This window comes from Palaemon carinicauda, chromosome 24, assembly GCF_036898095.1.
Source record: "Palaemon carinicauda isolate YSFRI2023 chromosome 24, ASM3689809v2, whole genome shotgun sequence".
In the NCBI taxonomy this organism is placed as follows: domain Eukaryota; kingdom Metazoa; phylum Arthropoda; class Malacostraca; order Decapoda; family Palaemonidae; genus Palaemon; species Palaemon carinicauda.
This window is the reverse complement of record NC_090748.1, coordinates 77,931,928-77,951,927: the sequence shown is the minus strand read 5'-3', so window position 1 is coordinate 77,951,927 and position 20,000 is coordinate 77,931,928. Positions and strand designations below refer to the sequence as shown.

At 41.9% G+C, this 20,000-nt stretch overlaps 2 protein-coding genes across 2 annotated transcripts in view; one reads left to right on the top strand and one right to left on the bottom strand.

Moving 5' to 3' along the window:
- Positions 1 to 20,000, bottom strand: part of Gcat (Glycine C-acetyltransferase) — a 690,239-nt gene that overhangs the window by 336,717 nt on the left and 333,522 nt on the right. The gene's annotated exons all lie outside the window — the stretch shown is intronic.
- LOC137617972 (serine proteinase stubble-like) overlaps positions 1 to 20,000 on the top strand; it is a 105,033-nt gene that overhangs the window by 15,124 nt on the left and 69,909 nt on the right. Inside the window, exon 2 of the mRNA XM_068347900.1 lies at positions 2,838 to 3,422. Within this exon, the coding sequence (XP_068204001.1) occupies positions 2,838 to 3,422 (585 nt within the window). The remainder of the gene's footprint in view (positions 1 to 2,837; positions 3,423 to 20,000) is intronic.

Here is a 20,000-nt window from a genome sequence, read left to right as displayed (position 1 = left end):
TTTCTAACATGTTTTTTCCGTTACAGTTATACTATTCGTCCAGTGGTGCTTGGGCTTACCCTGAGTGTTTAAAGATCCGTTTTTACAACTTCTATTCTCGTTACCAGTTTAAAGGCTGAGTAAAATGCCCAAAACTAGCATAATGAAGATAGCAAAACCTCTACAACACCATCGGGTTTTAACTTTTTCTTCCAACTTCTATTAATCTTGAATTGTGTTATTGATTACCTGATTCTCTCATTTTTGTTTCCTCCAATATATTTCTTACTTTTTTCCATTTTTTTCTCTCTACATTCCTACATTAGATATTACAACTTACCTCAGGCTGACTGACTACCCTTCCACCTCACTTGATGTTTATGGAAATAAGGTTAACAACTTTTCTCTGAATAATGAGATGGAACAAATCATTCAACACCCAACACAAGTTCATCAGTATCATGACCATGAATACAAAGTTTTTTTTTTTCTGTTTTTTTTTTAACTTAAATTTCTTGACTCAGGCTCACAAAATATCTGCCACTTTGGGCCTAGTGACCACTACCCCATTTCTCTTACTTGCACCGTCGTTTCTCGTCCAATATAATCAGACAAAACATGCTATCGTACTTGAAGAGATTTCTGCTGACTGAAATATGTCATTCTCCTTTAAGAAATAAATCTGACATCATCCTCATTTTTTGGAAGATTGTATTCCATTTTCTAAGAATTATCCCTCCTTTCAACCCATTATTGTGGCACTCCAGCCGCTTAGCCAAACAAGTTAAGAGAGCAAACACAGTACACAAAACAAGTGTCTTCTGCAGCAATTCATCCCTCTTTCATATTTGTTACTATGTACATTGAACGAAAGATTTTCGGCGTTATGAAGAAATTTTACACCACAATCTTGTACCCTATTATAAAAACTAGTCATTTGCAACGGAAGGACTGAACCATCAAAAATACAAACTGATGGATGACCTTAGATTTCCTTTCCTAAATAAACAGCAATTCTATTTAGTTCTCATTGCCTAGCAAAATTTTCTCTTAGCTACTAGCATCCACTAATTCTGACATCTTCAATATACTCTGCAAGTAGGGTTTTTTATCTCCTTACAGATCTGTTGAGTACGCTTGTGGTCTTCTTGGAAACAGACATTGGTTTGTTTGTTATTACAAGCTCTTTTTGGTCCAAAATATACAATTTATTATAGTATTTACACCGAAATGTGTTACAGAGGGTAAATCAACTCCTTAGAATTCCCACTGATTTCACAAAGAAACTAACAAAACACTTGAAATCACTTAAGTAATTATGCTAAATTCGAAAAACTGCTAACATGTAACCTCCTTCTTACTATAATCCTCTGAAGAGATAAATGTGCCTTATCACTGATGCTATAATGCTAGCTGCCGTGTAATTCTCAAGGCTATTATTCATATCACATAAAATCTAGTATATTCTACACTTGAGCAGGAATAGAACATTACAAATAACTAAGTTTACAAGGAACTTTGAAGGACTATCACCTTATTCAATAATCAACAGTAAAATAAAATATGCATGGTTCTACTTACCACAAAATAATTAGCATTTCCTTTTCAGATCTTATGAAACAAATGTATCACTCAATAATATACATCTTTACGAAAATAAGATATCCCAAATTTTTATAACACAGGATACTTTCAGAAATCGATTTTAGAGATGTTGCTAATGTTTTCAAAACTTTTCTCAGCATGTTGAGGAAGACTTCCTCTGGATCACTAGTGGGACTTCTACGAAGCAAAATTTATTAGGATCGTCAATCATAGCACACCAGTGATGTGATACATCCCTCTACAAATGCTTAAATCTTAACTGCAGCCATATATACTGGGAAGCTTGTATTATTGGCTTGTTATATTTGTATATCTTTTTCCAAATATAACACTGATGCTTCATCAAAGTATTACTCGGAGCTCTTCAAGACCCTTTCATATGAATAGAGGTAGAAAGAAGGTAAGTAACAGCTCTGAGGTCTAAAGTAGGTAAGTATTCAATGCTACGGTTGAGGCAAATTGCATGCATGATGGAAGGCTTACTGCCCTTATGATCAATGGTGATGGTGACTCGAGTTTCTGAATGCACTGCAGGCCCCATTATTTTCCCGATAATTTCAAAAGTATTGGTGTCTTCATTCCACAGATAAACGATATTTGCTACTGGTTCTATTAAATAAAGAAATACACTTACTTCATACCGAAATTTTCTATTCTAAAATTAAACGCGACTTTCGATTTATATCTGGCACTAATATCTTTCATGAATTTCGTGATTTTCAAATTTTATTAGAGACTCGTCGTCGAATTTGATCCTCACTTCGACTTATTTTCATACTGTTGATTTGGATTCATTATCAACTGCTCAAATTTTTTATGCTGTTCAAATCATATACAAAATACTCACAGGATGGTCAGTGTTTTTTAAGTAAAAAAAAAAAAACATTGAAAGGTACCAGGGTTCACTAATTTTAGGCATTTATCATTGGAATAGTTATTGGTAGATTTATGCACACTCTAACAGTTGCATATAATTTATAGTGTAATTTTAAAGGTGAATTATTAATTTTAGGACAAGTAATAGCCAGAAAAATTGGAAAATTGTGTAGACAGGTAGGGATACACAGTGAAAATAATAATAAAAAAAGTAGTACCATCTAGATTTAACTGATAATATGCAATGATAGAAAATCAATGATGCAAATAATGTTTTGAATACCTATGAAACAATAATGCCATGTCCAGCATATTTTGATAATGACTTTAGAGAACATGGTTGAAATCATTTAAGAAATCTTTTCTTCCGAGTATAGATGTGCTTCCGCCAGTACCTACTACCATTCCACCAACAACTCCTCTTGCAGATCCGACAACACTGAAGCCAACAACAATTGCTTTGCCACCAACAACTGTCATGCCAACAACAACACCTCCTAACCCAACAACGACTGTCAAACCAACAACACCACCTTCCAACCCAACAACGACAACACCTCCCAAGCCAACAACGACGACTGTCATGCCAACAACAACACCTCCCAACCCAACAACGACTGTCATGCCAACAACGACGACTGTCATGCCAACGACGACAACTGTCATGCCAACAACAACGACTACCATGCCAACAACAACTACCATGCCAACAACAACGACTACCATGCCAACAACAACAACTACCATGCCAACAACAACGACTACCATGCCAACAACAACAACTACCATGCCAACAACAACGACTACCATGCCAACAACAACAACTACCATGCCAACAACAACGACTACCATGCCAACAACAACAAATACCATGCCAACAACAACGACTACCATGCCAACAACATCATCTGCAGAGTCATCAACAACAGCCACATCTTGTAGTGTTACAAGGGCATACTGCCGTAAGTAGCTATGGCTTATACTTTTTGCTTTGTTAATCTCCAACTACCAAGGATAACAAGTTTACAATCCTTCTTGGTTGATCATCTAAATTGTACTTATGTTTTGATTCTTGAATATATTGAATTCAAATATGCTAATTTATAGGACAGAAGAGTAGAAGCAGTAAATGAAAATTTGAGAATGCTAGTGGATGTATTTACTTTGAATATAGAAATGATAGTGAAATGGTTGAAAATGGAAAGGTGCCAGAAGCTCATGTGATTTTAAGTGACATGCCTCCGTATAGTCGCTGCAAATATTTTGAGTGAAATAAGCCCCACCCTTTGATGATGTCATAGCCAATCACGTTGTCTCCCATGTTAGCAATGGTCACAATACATCCCCTGACAAATTTCAAACTATATTAACTAATAATCACTTGAAGGGGATGTGTTGTGACTGCTGTTAACATGGAAGACAACATGATTGGCTATGACGTCATCAAGGGGTGGAGCTAATTTCGCCCAAAATTTCTGCTGCAACAATAGTGATTGAGCAGTATGTGTGAAAGGTTAGTCTAGATTGAGAAAACTTCCCATAGAATGCAACACTCCAGGAATACAGACTATTCATCAAAGGAAAATACTAAATCTTATGGTTTGGAATATTCATATCATGGTGTAGATGAGAATAAATGCATGATTATTGATTTGTTCAAGGAGAGAAAACTCTTTTGAACTGGCACTTAGTGAGGCGAAAGTGAACAAATCAAAATAACAAAGAATAATGGTATGTAGGGTAGTTGAAATGTGAAGGGGTAGAATATTTCTCTATTTTTCAGACAAACCTGAAATAAATTGCTTCATAATGATGTACAGTACTGTATTATTAGAACTTTTATGAAAGTTTTTATTTCCAATTTATCAATGATTGCTCCCTAAAACTTTGACTTTTGCATGAAATTAAGTATGTATGTTCAATTTCATTTATTGCTTGCCAAACACCATATGAATAAAACATATAATGTCATGTACGAGTGGAAACTTCTTCACAGTTAGGGGTAGCGATTGGGAACCTGTTAAGTCTCTGATGACAGGAAATAAGAGTCCCTGGTGTATTATTTCAAGGAATGTAATGTCAAGACTGACTGTGACAGGAATAAAAATTTTTATAGTATGAGCATATGTTTCAGGAATAGAAAACTGAAAGAGAATCTTATGTTGAGCTCTGAATCTGTATCCTGTCTGGATTATTTTGGAGAATATGAAAGGAAAACTGGGATATGAAAATTGGGTGTATGGATAGGTGACAGAGAAGGAAATGTTGTTGTTAGTAGGAATGAGTTCCTGGAATAAGGGAAAAGGGACAAAATCTAGTAGAAATCTGTCTGCCAGGAGACTTATTTGAAATAAATCATTTCATATGAAAAACAGTAATAACTAATTACTATGTCAGTAAAAATGTAATGGTTTTGATGTGGAAAAGAGGATTGGCCTGGGGATAGGCCTATATCTTATCATAACTTAGTTGAAGGAAAAGTTAAATTTGATATAAGTAAGAAAGGAAAGTGAGAAAATGAGGCACTAAATGTAATAAAGACAGGCGAGTTATATAAGAAGGATGGACAAAGAGCTTATGTAGGAAAACTGGATTAACTGTGGGGTAGGGTTTAAGTAAGGGAATGATTGAAAGGTCAGTTTTTAAAATTACATGTGCAGGTCATTGGATCAGCATGGAGTATCTGGGAGAGTATAAGGATAGGGAGAGGTTGGAGGAAGGGATAAAACTTATAGTAAAGGAAAAATAGAAGTTTTGATCTCTCCAACATAATAAAGAGCAATGTCTGCTAATATTCATATATATATATATATATATATATATATATATATATATATATATATATATATATATATATATATATATATATGTATGTATGTATGTATGCATCCTGCCACACAGGGGAATCGTCAGACGTGTGACTATATGGTGTCTCCCCGGCCCTCGAGTAGGGGGGAGATGAGTAGTCATAACCTAGTGACGGGGGTACCCCGAGAGGTATACTCAAAAACCACAATCTCCCACAAATTGCTGAAACTGTCGTGTTGTAGTTAGAAGAGGGGTGGATGGGAAGCATCGAATCTGTGTGGGTGTGTGCGTGTGCTGGCATATCCATTTACCCCCATTTTTGACAGCCCCAGGAAAATAGTGCAATAAAAGAATAGAGAAAGAAATGGCCAGTAACAAAAACAGAAAGGTGATGAAAAATATTTTTAATTAAAGTTAAACGTTATTCTACGGGAGAGTATTTGCATAGAGAAGGTTAATGAGCAAGGAATCTCAGAGTGAAAGATGCTAATGAAGAAAGGCTGCCAAATGCATATGTACATCACGGGTCGATAGAGTGAGTACTGTATTGTGAAAACTTTCTTTTTAATGTAGCAGCAGAGCAGAGTGATAAAATATTTGAAAGAAATTAATATAAGACTGAGAATATTTGTGGAAGTGACAGATGATCATGTAAAAAAGATAGGTCAGATACCAGAAGGTGACGTCATTACAAGCAAGACATTGCAGTACAGTGGTTAAAGTTTGATGCCTGTTCTGGTGTATAAAGCTAAAGGCGATAAAGACAACTGTAAGCATTATAGGAGTCTGGTATTACTTAATACACCAGGGGAGGTGTGATAGGATTTTCCCCGAGAAAGTAAGACAGGTAACAATGACTGATAAGGGCGATGCTAAATGGGTTTAGACTAGTGTCTAAAGATTTGAAAAGTTTCAAAGTAAGAGGAAATCCTGCAAGCATATTACATTGGCCAAAAAAACACTTATCAGAAAATTAATAAAGTGACAATGAGGAGACCGAGTTATGCATGAGTGATATAGATATGTTTATGATAGAAATGAAGAATGTGTAGAGTATAAGGGTAGGTCAGTTACTGGTTGGCATGAAAATAAGGTTCAGACAAGAGTGTGACAGTACTGTTCATTTATGGAGGATGAGATGCAAAAGGGTTACGAAGAGATGAAAGAAAGAGCAAAGTTTGTGATAAAAGAAAATATGTATAAATGTTATAGATAAGATGTGGAATAGTTGGTGCTTGCAGATTATTCTGTGCTAACACGGGGACTGAAGGAATACGGCAGAAGTGGGTGACGTAAGTTGGTATTATTTACAGGGGGAACAGGTTGAGGAAAAACTTGTTCAAGAAAAGGTAAAAGGAAACCAGAAAGATGGACCAACGAATGTTAGTGTTGATGGGAAATGAATTGAAGTAGCAAATTCAGTGTTATGGCAAGATGAGAGATGAGAAGAGTCACATATTAGAGAAATAAGAAAGATAGCAGGGTGTGTGAAAAAAATTGGCAACAGAATAGATAATGTTTGCTGAAAGTAAAATAAAAATACATGAAGGTATTCTTGAATCAACTTTGGGATATTGAATATAAAACAAAGAATTGAAACTGCTGAGATAAAATGCTTGCATAGTATATGTGATGGTGAAAGAACTGATAGGGGAAAACATTATGGTACATTGAAGAGGTATAAGGGATAGAGTGATGGAAAGATTGCACCAGAGTAAAGCATTTTGAGATTGTATGATCAAGTAGATTAAAAGTGAAGTAAAGCTAGAAAATGATGCATAGAAGGAAGAAGAGAAATATTTTGGAAGAACGACCCAAGAAACCAGGAATAAATGGCGCAGTTTATACAGGAGATTCGACCTACTCATGGCAAGCTTTCTGTAGGTTATTAAACGAAGAAGCTTCTTACATTGTGAATGTGTTTTGCTGCACATGGGGTTCATCCTCTCTCTCTCCAGTTTAAGGATGACAGTGTCAGCCACTGTTTTCTTGTTTAATATCTTTTTTTTTATAGGAGATAAGATCGTATTTCTCTTGAAGCATTACTATTGGCATTCAAAAGACCTCCATGAGCAATGCCACATGATAAATTTCCTTGTTTAAATATAACACTCCTGAAACAAAGCGCCTACAAACAAGTGTTCATATTGAACGGACATATTTAAAGCATTTGTAAGAGGATAATAATATAGGTATAAAAACACTATTCGATAAAAAGGGAAAGAGCAACCTACTTTCCTATGAAAAGAACTGTCTTTGACTTTGTATCATATAATAATAATTTTAAACGATGTAAAAAAAAAATTCAAACCTTCAAAGCAACAGAAACAGCAAATTCGATGTTATTTTCACGATAAATGATGACAAAATGTTAATGCCGCTTCAAGTGTGGGCTTAAAAATTCAAGGCATTAAATGACATTTCTATTCTATGTTCTACATTCATTGGTTAACATCGTCTAGCATAATACACACACACACGCCCGTATATATATATATATATATATATATATATATATATATATATATATATATATATATATATATATACATATATATATATATATATATATATATATATATATATATATATATATATATATATATATACATATATATATATGTATTTATAAATATATATATTATATATATACATATATACATATGTACATATGAACATATATATATATATATATATATATATATATATATATATATATATATATATAATATAATTTATATCTATTTATCCTCACCGATAGCTGACTGTGGCGTTGCACAAGTTACCGCAGATGGAATAAGAATCGTCAACGGTACAGCAGCTGCCGCAAACGAATATCCTTACCAAGTCATCGTTGTTCCAACCATAGCTGGAATTAAATATCGATGTGGAGGCTCCATCATCAAGAAAAGGTGGATCCTCACCGCTGCTCATTGCTTTTTCGATGATGAATTGTAAGTAGTGTTCTAGAACCTCCCTGTCTATTCTGATGCCAATCCCTTGCCCTGGAACCTCCTTGTCTATTCTGATTCTAACCTCTTACTCTAAAACCTCCCTGTCTGTTCTAATGCAAACCAGTTGCTCTAGAAACTCCCCGTGTTCTGATGCCAACCCCTTACTCTAGAATCTCTCTGTCTCCTGATGCCAACCGCTTGCTCTAGAACCTCGCCGTCTGTTCTGATGCCAACACCTTGCTCTATAACCTCCCTATCTGTTCTGGTGCCAACCTCTTGCTGTATAACATCCCTGTCTGTTCTGATGCCAACCAATTGCTCTAAAACTTCCCTGTCAGTTCTGATGACAACTGCTTGCTCTATAACCTCCCTATCTGTTCTGATGCCAACACATTGCTCTATAACCGCCTTGTCTGTTCTGATCACAATACCTTGTTATGGAATCTCCTTGTCTGTTCTGGTGCCAACCCCTTGCTCTATAACCTCACTGTCTGATCTGATGCCAACCCGTTCCTCTATAACCTCCCTGCCTGTTCTGAAGCCAACCCCTTGCTCTAAAACTTCCCTGTCTGTTCTGATGCCAACCACTTCCTCTCCAATCTCCCTGTTTGTTCTGATGACAACCCCTTACACTAGAACCTCACTGTCTGTTCTGATGACAAAACCTTGCTCTATAACCTCCGTCTGCTCTGATGCCAACCACTTGCTCTTCAATCTCGCTGTTTGTTCTGATGACAACCCCTTACAACAGAACCTCACTGTCTGTTCTGATGCCAACCCCTTGCTCTATAACCTGCCTGTCGTTCTGATGCCAACCCCTTGCTCTAGAACTTCCCTGTCTGTTCTGATGCCAACCACTTGCTCTAAAACTTCCCTGTCTGTTCTGATACCAACCACTTGCCCTCCAATCTCCCTGTTTGTTCTGATGACAACCCCTTACAATAGAACCTCACTGTCTGTTCTGAAGCCAACCCCTTGCTCTATAACCTCCCTGTCGTTCTGATGCCAACCCCTTGCTCTAAAACTTCCCTGTCTGTTCTCATGACAACCCCTTGCTCTAGAACTTCCCTGTCTGTTCTGATGACAACCACTTGATCTAAAACTTCCCTGTCTGTTCTGATGCCAACCACTTGACCTCTAATCTCCCTGTCTGTTCTGATGACAACCCCTTACACTAGAACCTCACTGTCTGTTCTGATGACAACCCCTTGCTCTATAACCTCCCTGTCTGCTCTGATGCCAACCACTTGCTCTCCAATCTCCCTGTTTGTTCTGATGACAACCCCTTACAACAGAACCTCACTGTCTGTTCTGATGCCAACCCCTTGCTCTATAACCTGCCTGTCGTTCTGATGCCAACCCCTAGCTCTAGAACTTCCCTGTCTGTTCTGATGCCAACCACTTGCTCTAAAACTTCCCTGTCTGTTCTGATGCCAACCACTTGCCCTCCAATCTCCCTGTTTGTTCTGATGACAACCCCTTACAATAGAACCTCACTGTCTGTTCTGATGCCAATCCCTTGGTCTATAACCTCCCTGTCGTTCTGATGCCATCCCCTTGCTCTAGAACTTCCCTGTCTGTTCTGATGCCAACCCCTTGCTCTAGAACTTCCCTGTCTGTTCTGATGACAACCCCTTGCTCTAAAACTTCCCTGTCTGTTCTGATGCCAACCACTTGACCTCCAATCTCCCTGTCTGTTCTGATGACAACCCCTTAAACTAAAACTTCACTGTCTGTTCTGATGACAACCCCTTGCTCTACAGCCTCCCTGTCAGTTCTGGTGCCAACCCATTACTCTATAACCCCACTGTCTGTTCTGATGCCAATCCCTTCCTCTATAACCTCCCTGTCGTTCTGATGCAAACCCCTTGCTCTAGAACTTCCCTGTCAGTTCTGATGCCAACCACTTGCTATTGAATCTCCATGTTTGTTCTGATGACAACCCCTTACACTAGAACCTCACTGTTTGTTCTGATGACAACCCCTTGGTCTGGAACTTCCATGTCAGTTCTGATCCCAATACCTTACACTAGAACCTCACTGTCTGTTTTGATGCCAACACCTTGCTCTATAACCTCCGTGACTGTTCTGATGCCAACCCCTTGCTCTATAACCTCCCTGTCGTTCTGATGCCAACCCCTTGCTCTATAACCTCCCTGTCTGTTCTGATGACAACCACTTGTTCTCCAATCTCCCTGTTTGTTCTGATGTCAACCCCTTACAATATAAACCTCACTGTCTATTCTGATGCCAACCCCTTGCTCTATAACCTCACTGTCGTTCTGATGCCAACCACTTGCTCTAAAACTTCCCTGTCTGTTCTGATGCCAACCACTTGCCCTCCAATCTCCCTGTTTGTTCTGATGACAACCCCTAACAATAGAACCTCACTGTCTGTTCTGATGCCAACCCCTTGCTCTATAACCTCCCTGTCGTTCTGATGCCAACCCCTTGCTCTAGAACTTCCCTATCTGTTCTGATGCCAACCTCTTGCTCTAGAACTTCCCTGTCTGTTCTCATGCCAAACCCTTGCTCTTGAACCTCACTGTATGTTTTGATGACAACCCCTTACACTAGAACCTCACTGTCTGTTCTGATGACAACCCCTTACACTAGAACCTCACTGTCTGTTCTGATGACAACCCCTTGCTCTATAACCTCCCTGTCTGTTCTGATGCCAACCACTTGCCCTCCAATCTCCCTGTTTGTTCTGATGACAACCCCTTACACTAGAACCTAGCTGTCTGTTCTGATGACAACCCCTTGCTCTGGAACCTCCCTGTCAGTTCTCATGCCAAACCCTTGCTCTTGAACCTCACTGTATGTTTTGATGACAACCCCTTACACTAGAACCTCACTGTCTGTTCTGATGAAAACCCCTTGCTCTACAACCTCCCTGTCTGTTCTGGTGCCAACCCGTTACTCAATAACCTCACTGTCTATTCTGATGACAACCCCTTGCTCTATAACCTCCCTGTCGTTCTGATGCAAACCCCTTGCTCTAGAACTTCTCTGTCAGTTCTGATGCCAACCACTTGCTCTTGAATCTCCATGTTTGTTCTGATGACAACCCCTTACACTAGAACCTCACCGTTTGTTCTGATGACAACCCCTTGGTCTGGAACTTCCCTGTCAGTTCTGATGCCAATCCCTTACACTAGAACCTCACTGTCTGTTTTGATACCAACACCTTGCTCTATAACCTCTGTGTCTGTTCTGATGCCAACCCCTTGCTCTAGAACTTCCCTGTAAGTTCAGAGGCCGACCACTTGCTCTATAACCAACCTATCTGTTATGATGACAACCTCTTGCTCTGGAACCTCCCTGTCTGTTCTAGTGCCAACCCCTTGCTCTATAATCTCTCTGTCTGTTCTGATGCCAACACCTTGCTCTATAACCACCCTGTCTGTTCTGATGCCAACCTCTTGCTCTATAACCTCCCTGTCTGTTCTGATGCCAACCCCTTGCACTAGAACTTCCCTATCAGTTCTGATGCCAACCACTTGCTCTTGAATCTCCATGTTTGTTCTAATGACAACCCCTCACACTAGAACCTCCCTGTCTGTTCTGATGCCAACCGCTTGCTCTATAACCACACTGTCTGTTATGATGACAACCTCTTGCTCTGAAACCTCCCTGTGTGTTCTGATGCCAACCCCTTGCTCTATAACCTCCCTGTCTGTTCTGATGCCAACCCCTTGCACTAGAACTTCCCTGTCAGTTCTGATGTCAACCCATTGCTCTTGAACCTCCCTGTTTGTTCTGATGACAAACCCTTATACTAAAACCTCACTGTCTGTTCTGATGCCAACCACTTGGTCTATAGCCTCCCTGTCTGTTCTGATGCCATCCCCATGTTCTAGAACTTCCCTGTCAGTTCTGATGCCAACCCCTTGCTCTAGAACTTCCCTGTCAGTTCTGACGCCAACCCCTTGCTCTTGAACCTCCCTGTTTGTTCTGATGACAAACCCTAACACTAGAACCTCACTGTCTATTCTGATGCAAACCCCTTGCTCTATAACCTCCCTTTCTGTTCTGATGCCAGCCCCTTGCTCTAAAACTTCCCTGTCAGTTCTGATGCCAACCCCTTGCTCTTGAACCTCCCTGTTTGTTCTGATGACAACCCCGTACACTAGAACCTCACTGTCTGTTCTGATGCCAACCCCTTGTTCTATAACCTCCCTGTCTTTTCTGATGCCAACCGCTTGCTCTAGAACTTCCCTGTCAGTTCTGATGCCAACCCCTTGCTCTTGAACCTCCCTGCCTGTTATGATGACAACCCCTTACACTAGAACCTAGCTGTTCTGATGCCAACTCCTTGCTCTATAACCTCCCTGTTTGTTCTGATGCCAACCCCTTGCTCTAGAACTTGCTGTTTGTTCAGATGCCAACCCCTTGCTCTTGAACCTCCCAGTTTCTGATGACAACCCCTTGCTCTTGAATCTCCCTTTCTGATACCAATCCCTTGCCCTAGATCTTCCCTGTCTGTTCTAATGCAAACTCCTTGCTCAAGAACTTCCCTGTCATTTCTGATGCCAACACTTTGCTCTTGAACCTCACTGTATGTTCTGATGCCAACGCTTTGCTCTTGAACCTCCCTGTCTGTTCTGATGCCAATCCCTTGCTCTAGAACTTTCCTGTTTCTTCTGATGCCAATTCCTTGCTCTTGAACCTCCCTGTTTGTTCTGATGACAATCCCTTGCTCTTGAATCTCCCTTTCTGATACCAATCCCTTGCCCTAGATCTTCCCTGTCTGTTCTAATGCCAACCACTTGCTCTTGAACCTCCCTGTCTGTTCTGATGCCAACCCCTTGCTCTAGAACTACCCTGTTTGTTCTGATGCCAACCCCTTGCTCTCGAACCTTCCTGTCAGTTCTGATGACAACCCCTTGCTCTTGAACCTACCTGTCTGTTCTGATGACAACTCCTTACATTAGAACCCCCCTGTCTGTTCTGATGACAACCCCTTGCACTAGAGCCTCCCTGTCTGTTCTGATTCCCACCCCTTGCTCTTGAATCTCCCTTTCATTTCTGATACCATTCCCTTGTTCTAGATTTTCCCTGTCTGTTCTGATGCCAACCCCTTGCACTAGAGCCTCCCTGTCTGTTCTGATTCCCACCCCTTGCTCTTGAATCTCCCTTTCATTTCTGATACCATTCCCTTGTTCTAGATTTTCCCTGTCTGTTCTGATGTCATCCCCTTGCTCTAGAAACTCCCTGTCTATTCTTATGGCTGCCCCTTGCTCTAGAACCTCCTTGTCTTTTCTGACGCCATCTCCATGCTTCAGAACCTCTCTGTCTTTTCTGATGAGAACCCTTGTATTTTCTGATGTCATCTCCTTGCTCCAAAACCTCCTTGTTTGTTCTGATGTCATCTCCTTGCTCGAGAACCTTCCTGTTTGTTTTGATGCGAACCCCTTGTCTGTTCTGATGTCATCTCCTTACTCCAAAACCTCCCTGTCTGTTCTAAAGCTATCTCCTTGCTCTAAATCTTCCTGTCTGTTCTTATGGCAACCCCTTGCTGTAGAACCTCCTTGTCTGTTCCGATAGCATCTCCTTGCTTTAGAACTTTCCTGGCTTTTCTGATGCGAAACCTTGTTTGTTCTGATGCCATCTCCTGGCTCTAGAAACTCCCTGTCTGTTCTTATGGCAGCCCCTTGCTCTAGAACCTCCCTGTGTATTCTGATGCCATCTTCTTGATCTAAAACTTCCTTATCTGTTCTGCTGCCATCTCCTAGCTCTAGAAAATCCCTGTCTGTTCTTATGGCAGCCCCTTGCTCTAGAACCACCTTGTTTGTTCTAATGCCATCTCCTTGCTCGAGAACCTTCCTGTTTGTTTTGATGCAAACCCCTTGTCTGTTCTGGTGTCATCTCCTTACTCCAGGACCTCCCTGTCTGTTCTAAAGCCATCTCCTTGCTCTAAACCTTCCTGTCTGTTCTTATGGCAACCCCTTGCTGTAGAACCTCCTTGTCTGTTCCGATAGCATCTCCTTGCTTTAGAACTTCCCTGGATTTTCTGATGCGAAACCTTGTTTGTTCTGATGCCATCTCCTGGCTCTGGATACTCCCTGTCTGTTCTTATGGCAGCCCCTTGCTCTAGAACCTCCATGTGTATTCTGATGCCAACTTCTTTATCTAAAATTTCCTTATCTGCTCTGATGCCATCTCCTAGCTCTAGAAAATCCCTGTCTGTTCTTATGGCAGCCCCTTGCTCTAGAACCACCTTGTTTGTTCTGATGCCATCTCCTTGCTATAGAACCTCCCTGTCTGTTCTGATAAAAACCCCTTGTCTGTTCTGATGTCATCTCCTTGCTCTAGAACCTCTCTGTCTGTTCTGATGTCATCTCCTTGCTGTAAAACCTCCCTGTCTGTTCTGATGGCAACCCATTGCTGTAGAGCTTCCTTGTCTGTTCCGATAGCATCTCCTTGCTTTAGAACTTCCCTGGCTTTTCTGATGCAAGCCCCTTGTCTGTTCTGATATCATCTCCTTGCTCTAAAACCTCCTTGGTTGTTCTGATGGCATCTCCTGGCTCTAGAAACATCCTGTCTGTTCTTATGGCAGCCCCTCTCTCTAGAACCTCCTTGTCTTTTCTGATGAAATCTTCTTGCTTTAGAACCTACCTGTCTTTTCTGATAAGAACTCCTTGTATTTTACGATGTCATCTCCTTGCTCTAGAACCTCCATGTCTGTTCTGATACCAACCCCTTGTCTGTTATGATGTCATCTCCTTGCTCTAGAACCTCCCTGTCTGTTCTGATGCCATCTCCTAGCTTAAAACCTCCCTGTCTTTTCTAATGGCAACCCCTTGCTGTAGAACCTCCTTGTTTGTTCCGATAGCATCTCCTTGCTTTAGAACTTCCCTGGCTTTTCTGATGTGAACCCCATGTCTGTTGTGATATCATCTCCTTGCCCTAGAATCTCCTTGTTAGTTCTGATGTCATCTCCTTGCTCTATAACCTCCTTGTTTGTTCTGATGCCATCTCCTGGCTCTAGAAACATCCTGTCTGTTCTGATGACAACCCCTTACACTAAAACCTCACTGTCTGTTCTGATGCCAACCCCCTTGCTCTAGAACTTCCCTGTCGGTCAGTTCTGATACCAAACACTTGCTCTTGAACATCCCTGTCTGTTCTGATGCCATCTCCTTGCTCTAAAATCTCCCTGTCTGTTCTTATGGCAACCCCTTACTGTAGAACCACCTTCTCTGTTCTGATAGCATCTCCTTGGTTTAGAAACTCCCTGTCTATTCTTATGGCAGCTTCTTGCTCTAGAACCTCTTTGTCTTTTCTAATGACAACCCCTTGCTCTAAAACTTCCCTGTCTGTTCTGATTCCAACCACTTGATCTCCAATCTCCCTGTCTGTTCTGATGACAACCCCTTGCTCTACAACCTCCCTGTCTGTTCTGGTGCCAACCCGTTACTCTATAACCTCACTGTCTGTTCTGATGACAACCCCTTGCTCTATAACCTCCCTGTCGTTCTGATGCAAACTCCTTGCTCTAGAACTTCCCTGTCATTTATGATGCCAACCACTTGCTCTTGAATTTCCATGTTTGTTCTGATGACAACCCCTTACACTAGAACCTCACCGTTTGTTCTGAGGACAACCCCTTGGTCTGGAACTTCCCTGTCAGTTCTGATGCCAATCCCTTACACTAGAACCTCACTGTCTGTTTTGATTCCAACACCTTGCTCTATAACCTCCGTGTCTGTTCTGATGCCAACCCCTAGCTCTAGAACTTCCCTGTAAGTTCTGATGCTGACCACTTGCTCTATAACCAACCTATCTGTTATGATGACAACCTCTTGCTCTGAAACCTCCCTGTCTGTTCTGGTGCCAACCCCTTGCTCTATAATCTCTCTGTCTGTTCTGATGCCAACACCTTGCTCTATAACCACCCTGTCTGTTCTGATGCCAACCCCTTGCTCTATTAACCTCCCTGTCTGTTCTGATGCCAACCCCTTGCACTAGAACTTCCCTATAAGTTCTGATGCCAACCACTTGCTCTTGAATCTCCATGTTTGTTCTAATGACAACCTCTCACACTAGAACCTCCCTGTCTGTTCTGATACCAACCGCTTGGTCTATAACCAATGTGTCTGTTATGATGACAACCTCTTGCTCTGAAACCTTCCTGTCACTTCTGATGCCAACCCCTTGCACTATAACCTCCCTGCCTGTTCTGATGCCAACTCCTTGCTCTAAAACTTCCCTGTCAGTTCTGATGCCAACCACTTGCTCTTGAATCTCCCTGTTTGATCTGATGACAACCCCTTACACTAGAACTTTGCTGTCTGTTCTGATGACAACCCCTTGCTCTGGAACCTCCTTGTATGTTTTGATGCCAACCCTTTGCTCTAGAACTTCCCTGTCAGTTCTGATGCCAATCACTTGCTCTTGAATCTCCAAATTTGTTCTGATGACAACCCCTTACACTAGAACCTAGCTGTCTGTTCTGATGACAACCCCTTGCTCTGGAACCCCCCTGTCTGTTCTTATGCCAAACCCTTGCTCTTGAACCTCACTGTTTGTTTTGATGACAACCACTTACACTAGAACCTCCCTGTCTGTTCTGATGTCAACCCCTTGCTCTAAAACTTCCCTGTCATGCCTGATGCCAGCCCCTTGCCCAAGAACTTCCCTCTCGGTTCTGATGCCAACCAATTGCTCTTGAACCTCCCTGTTTGTTCTGATGACAAACCCTTACACTAGAACCTCACTGTCTGCCCTGATGCCAACCCCTTGCTCTAGAACTTCCCTGTCAGTTCTGATGCCAGCCCCTTGCTCTAGAACTTCCCTGTCATTTTTAATGCCAACCCCTTCCTCTTGAACCTCCCGGTTTTTTTCTGACAACCCCTCACACTAAAACCTCACTGTCAATTCTGATGACAACCCCATGCTCTGGAACCTTCCAATCTGATCAGGTGCCAACCCCTGGTTCTAGAACTTCTCTGTCAGTTCTGATGCCAACCCCTTGCTCTTGAACCTCCCAGTTTGATCTGATGACAACCTCTTACACTAGAATCTCACTGTCTGTACTGATGCCAACCACTTGCTATAGAACTTCCCTGTCAGTTCTGATGCCAACACCTTGCTCTAAAACTTCCCTGTCAGATCTGATGCCAACCCCTTGCTCTTGAACCTCCCTGTTTGTTCTGATGCCAACCCCTTGCACTAGAACTTCCCTGTCAGTTCTGATGCCAACCCATTGCTCTTGAACCTCCCTGTTTGTTCTGATGACAAACCCTTATACTAAAACCTCACTGTCTGTTCTCATGCCAACCACTTGGTCTATAACCTCCCTGTCTGTTCTGATGCCAATCCCTTGTTCTAGAACTTCCCTGTAAGTTCTGATGCCAACCCATTGCTCTAGAACTTCCCTGTCAGTTCTGATGCCAACCCCTTGCTCTTGAACCTCCCTGTTTGTTCTGATGACAAACCCTAACACTAGAACCTCACTGTCTATTCTGATGCCAACCCCTTGCTCTATAACCTCCCTTTCTGTTCTGATGCCAGCCCCTTGCTCTTAAACTTCCCTGTCAGTTCTGATGCCAACCCCTTGCTCTTGAACCTCCCTGTTTGTTCTGATGACAACCCCTTACACTAAAACCTCACTGTCTGTTCTGATGCCAACCCCTTGTTCTATAACCTCCCTGTCTTTTCTGATGCCAACCGCTTGCTCTAGAACTTCCCTGTCAGTTCTGATGCCAACCCCTTGCTCTTGAACCTCCCTGCCTGTTCTGATGACAACCCTTTACACTAAAATCTAGCTGTTCTGATGCCAACCCCTTGCTCTATAGCCTCCCTGTTTGTTCTGATGCCAACCCCTTGCTCTAGAACTTCCCTGTTTGTTCAAATGCCAACCCTTTGCTCTTGAACCTCCCTGTTTGTTCTGATGACAACCCCTTGCTCTTGAATCTCCCTTTCTGATACCAATCCCTTGCCCTAGATCTTCCCTGTCTGGTCTAATGCTAACTCCTTGCTCAAGAACTTCCCTGTCATTTCTGATGCCAACACTTTGCTCTTGAACCTCACTGTATGTTCTGATGCCAACGCCTTGCTCTTGAACCTCCCTGTCTGTTCTGATGCCAACCCTTTGCTCTTGAACCTCCCTGTCTGTTCTAATGCCAACCCCTTGCTCTTGAACCTCCCTGTCTGTTCTGATGCCAACCCCTTGCTCTAGAACTTCCCTATTTGTTCTGATGCCAACCCCTTGCTCTTTAACCTCCCTGTCTGTTCTGATGACAACTCTTTACATTAGAACCCCCCTGTCTGTTTTGATGACAACCCCTTGCACTAGATTCTCCCTGTCTGTTCTGATTCCCACCCATTGCTCTTGAATCTCCCTTTCATTTCTGATACCATTCCCTTGTTCTAGATTTTCCCTGTCTATTCTGATGCCAACCATTTGCTCTAGAACGTTCCTGTTTGTTCTGATGCCAACCCCTTGCTCTCAAACCTCCCTGTCAGTTCTGATGAAAACCCCTTGCTCTTGAACCTCCCTGTCTGTTCTGATGACGACTTCTTACATTAGAACCCCCCCCTGTCTGTTCTGATGACAACCCCTTGCACTAGAGCCTCCCTGTCTGTTCTGATTCCCACCCCTTGCTCTTGAATCTCCCTTCCATTTCTGATACCATTCCCTTGTTCTAGATTTTCCCTGTCTGTTCTGATGCCAACCCCTTGCTCTAGAACTTCCCTGTCAGTCAGTTCTGATACCAAACCCTTGCTCTTGAACCTCCCTGTCTGTTCTGATGCCATCTCCTTGCTCTAAAACCTCCCTGTCTGTTCTTTAAGCAACCACTTGCTGTAGAACCTCCTTGTCGGTTCTGGTAGAATCTCCTTCCTTCAGAACTTCCCTGGCTTTTCTAATGCGTACCCCTTGTCTGTTCTGATGTCATCCCTTTGCTCTAGAAACTCCCTGTCTATTCCTATGGCTGCCCCTTGCTCTAGAACCTCCTTGTCTTTTCTGATGCCATCTCCATGCTTCAGAACCTCTCTGTCTTTTCTGATGAGAACCCTTGTATTTTCTGATGTCATCTCCTTGCTCCAGAACCTCCTTGTTTGTTCTGATGCCATCTCCTTGCTCTAGATCCTTCCTGTTCGTTTTGATGCGAACCCCTTGTCTGTTCTGATGTCATCTCCTTACTCCAGAACCTCCCTGTCTGTTCTAATGCCATCTCCTTGCTCTAAACCTTCCTGTCTGTTCTTATGGCAACCCCTTGCTGTAGAACCTCCTTGTCTGTTCCGATAGCATCTCCTTGCTTTAGAACTTCCCTGGCTTTTCTGATGTGAAACCTTGTTTGTTCTGATGCCATCTCCTGGCACTAGAAACTCCCTGTCTGTTCTTATGGCAGCCCCTTGCTCTAGAACCTCCCTGTGTATTCTGATGCCATCTTCTTGATCTAAAACTTCCTTATCTGTTCTGATGCCATCTCCTAGCTCTAGAAAATCCCTGTCTGTTCTTATGGCAGCCCCTTGATCTAGAACCTCCCTGTGTATTCTGATGCAATATTCTTGATCTAAAACTTCCTTATCTGTTCTGATGCCATCTCCTAGCTCTAGAAAATCCCTGTCTGTTCTTATGGCAGCCCCTTGCTCTAGAACCACCTTGTTTGTTCTGATGCCATCTCCTTGCTATAGAACCTCCCTGTCTGTTCTGATACAAACCCCTTGTCTGTTCTGATGTCATCTCCTTGCTCTAGAACCTCTCTGTCTGTTTTGATGTCATCTCCTTGCTCTAAAACCTCCCTGTCTGTTCTGATGGCAACCCAT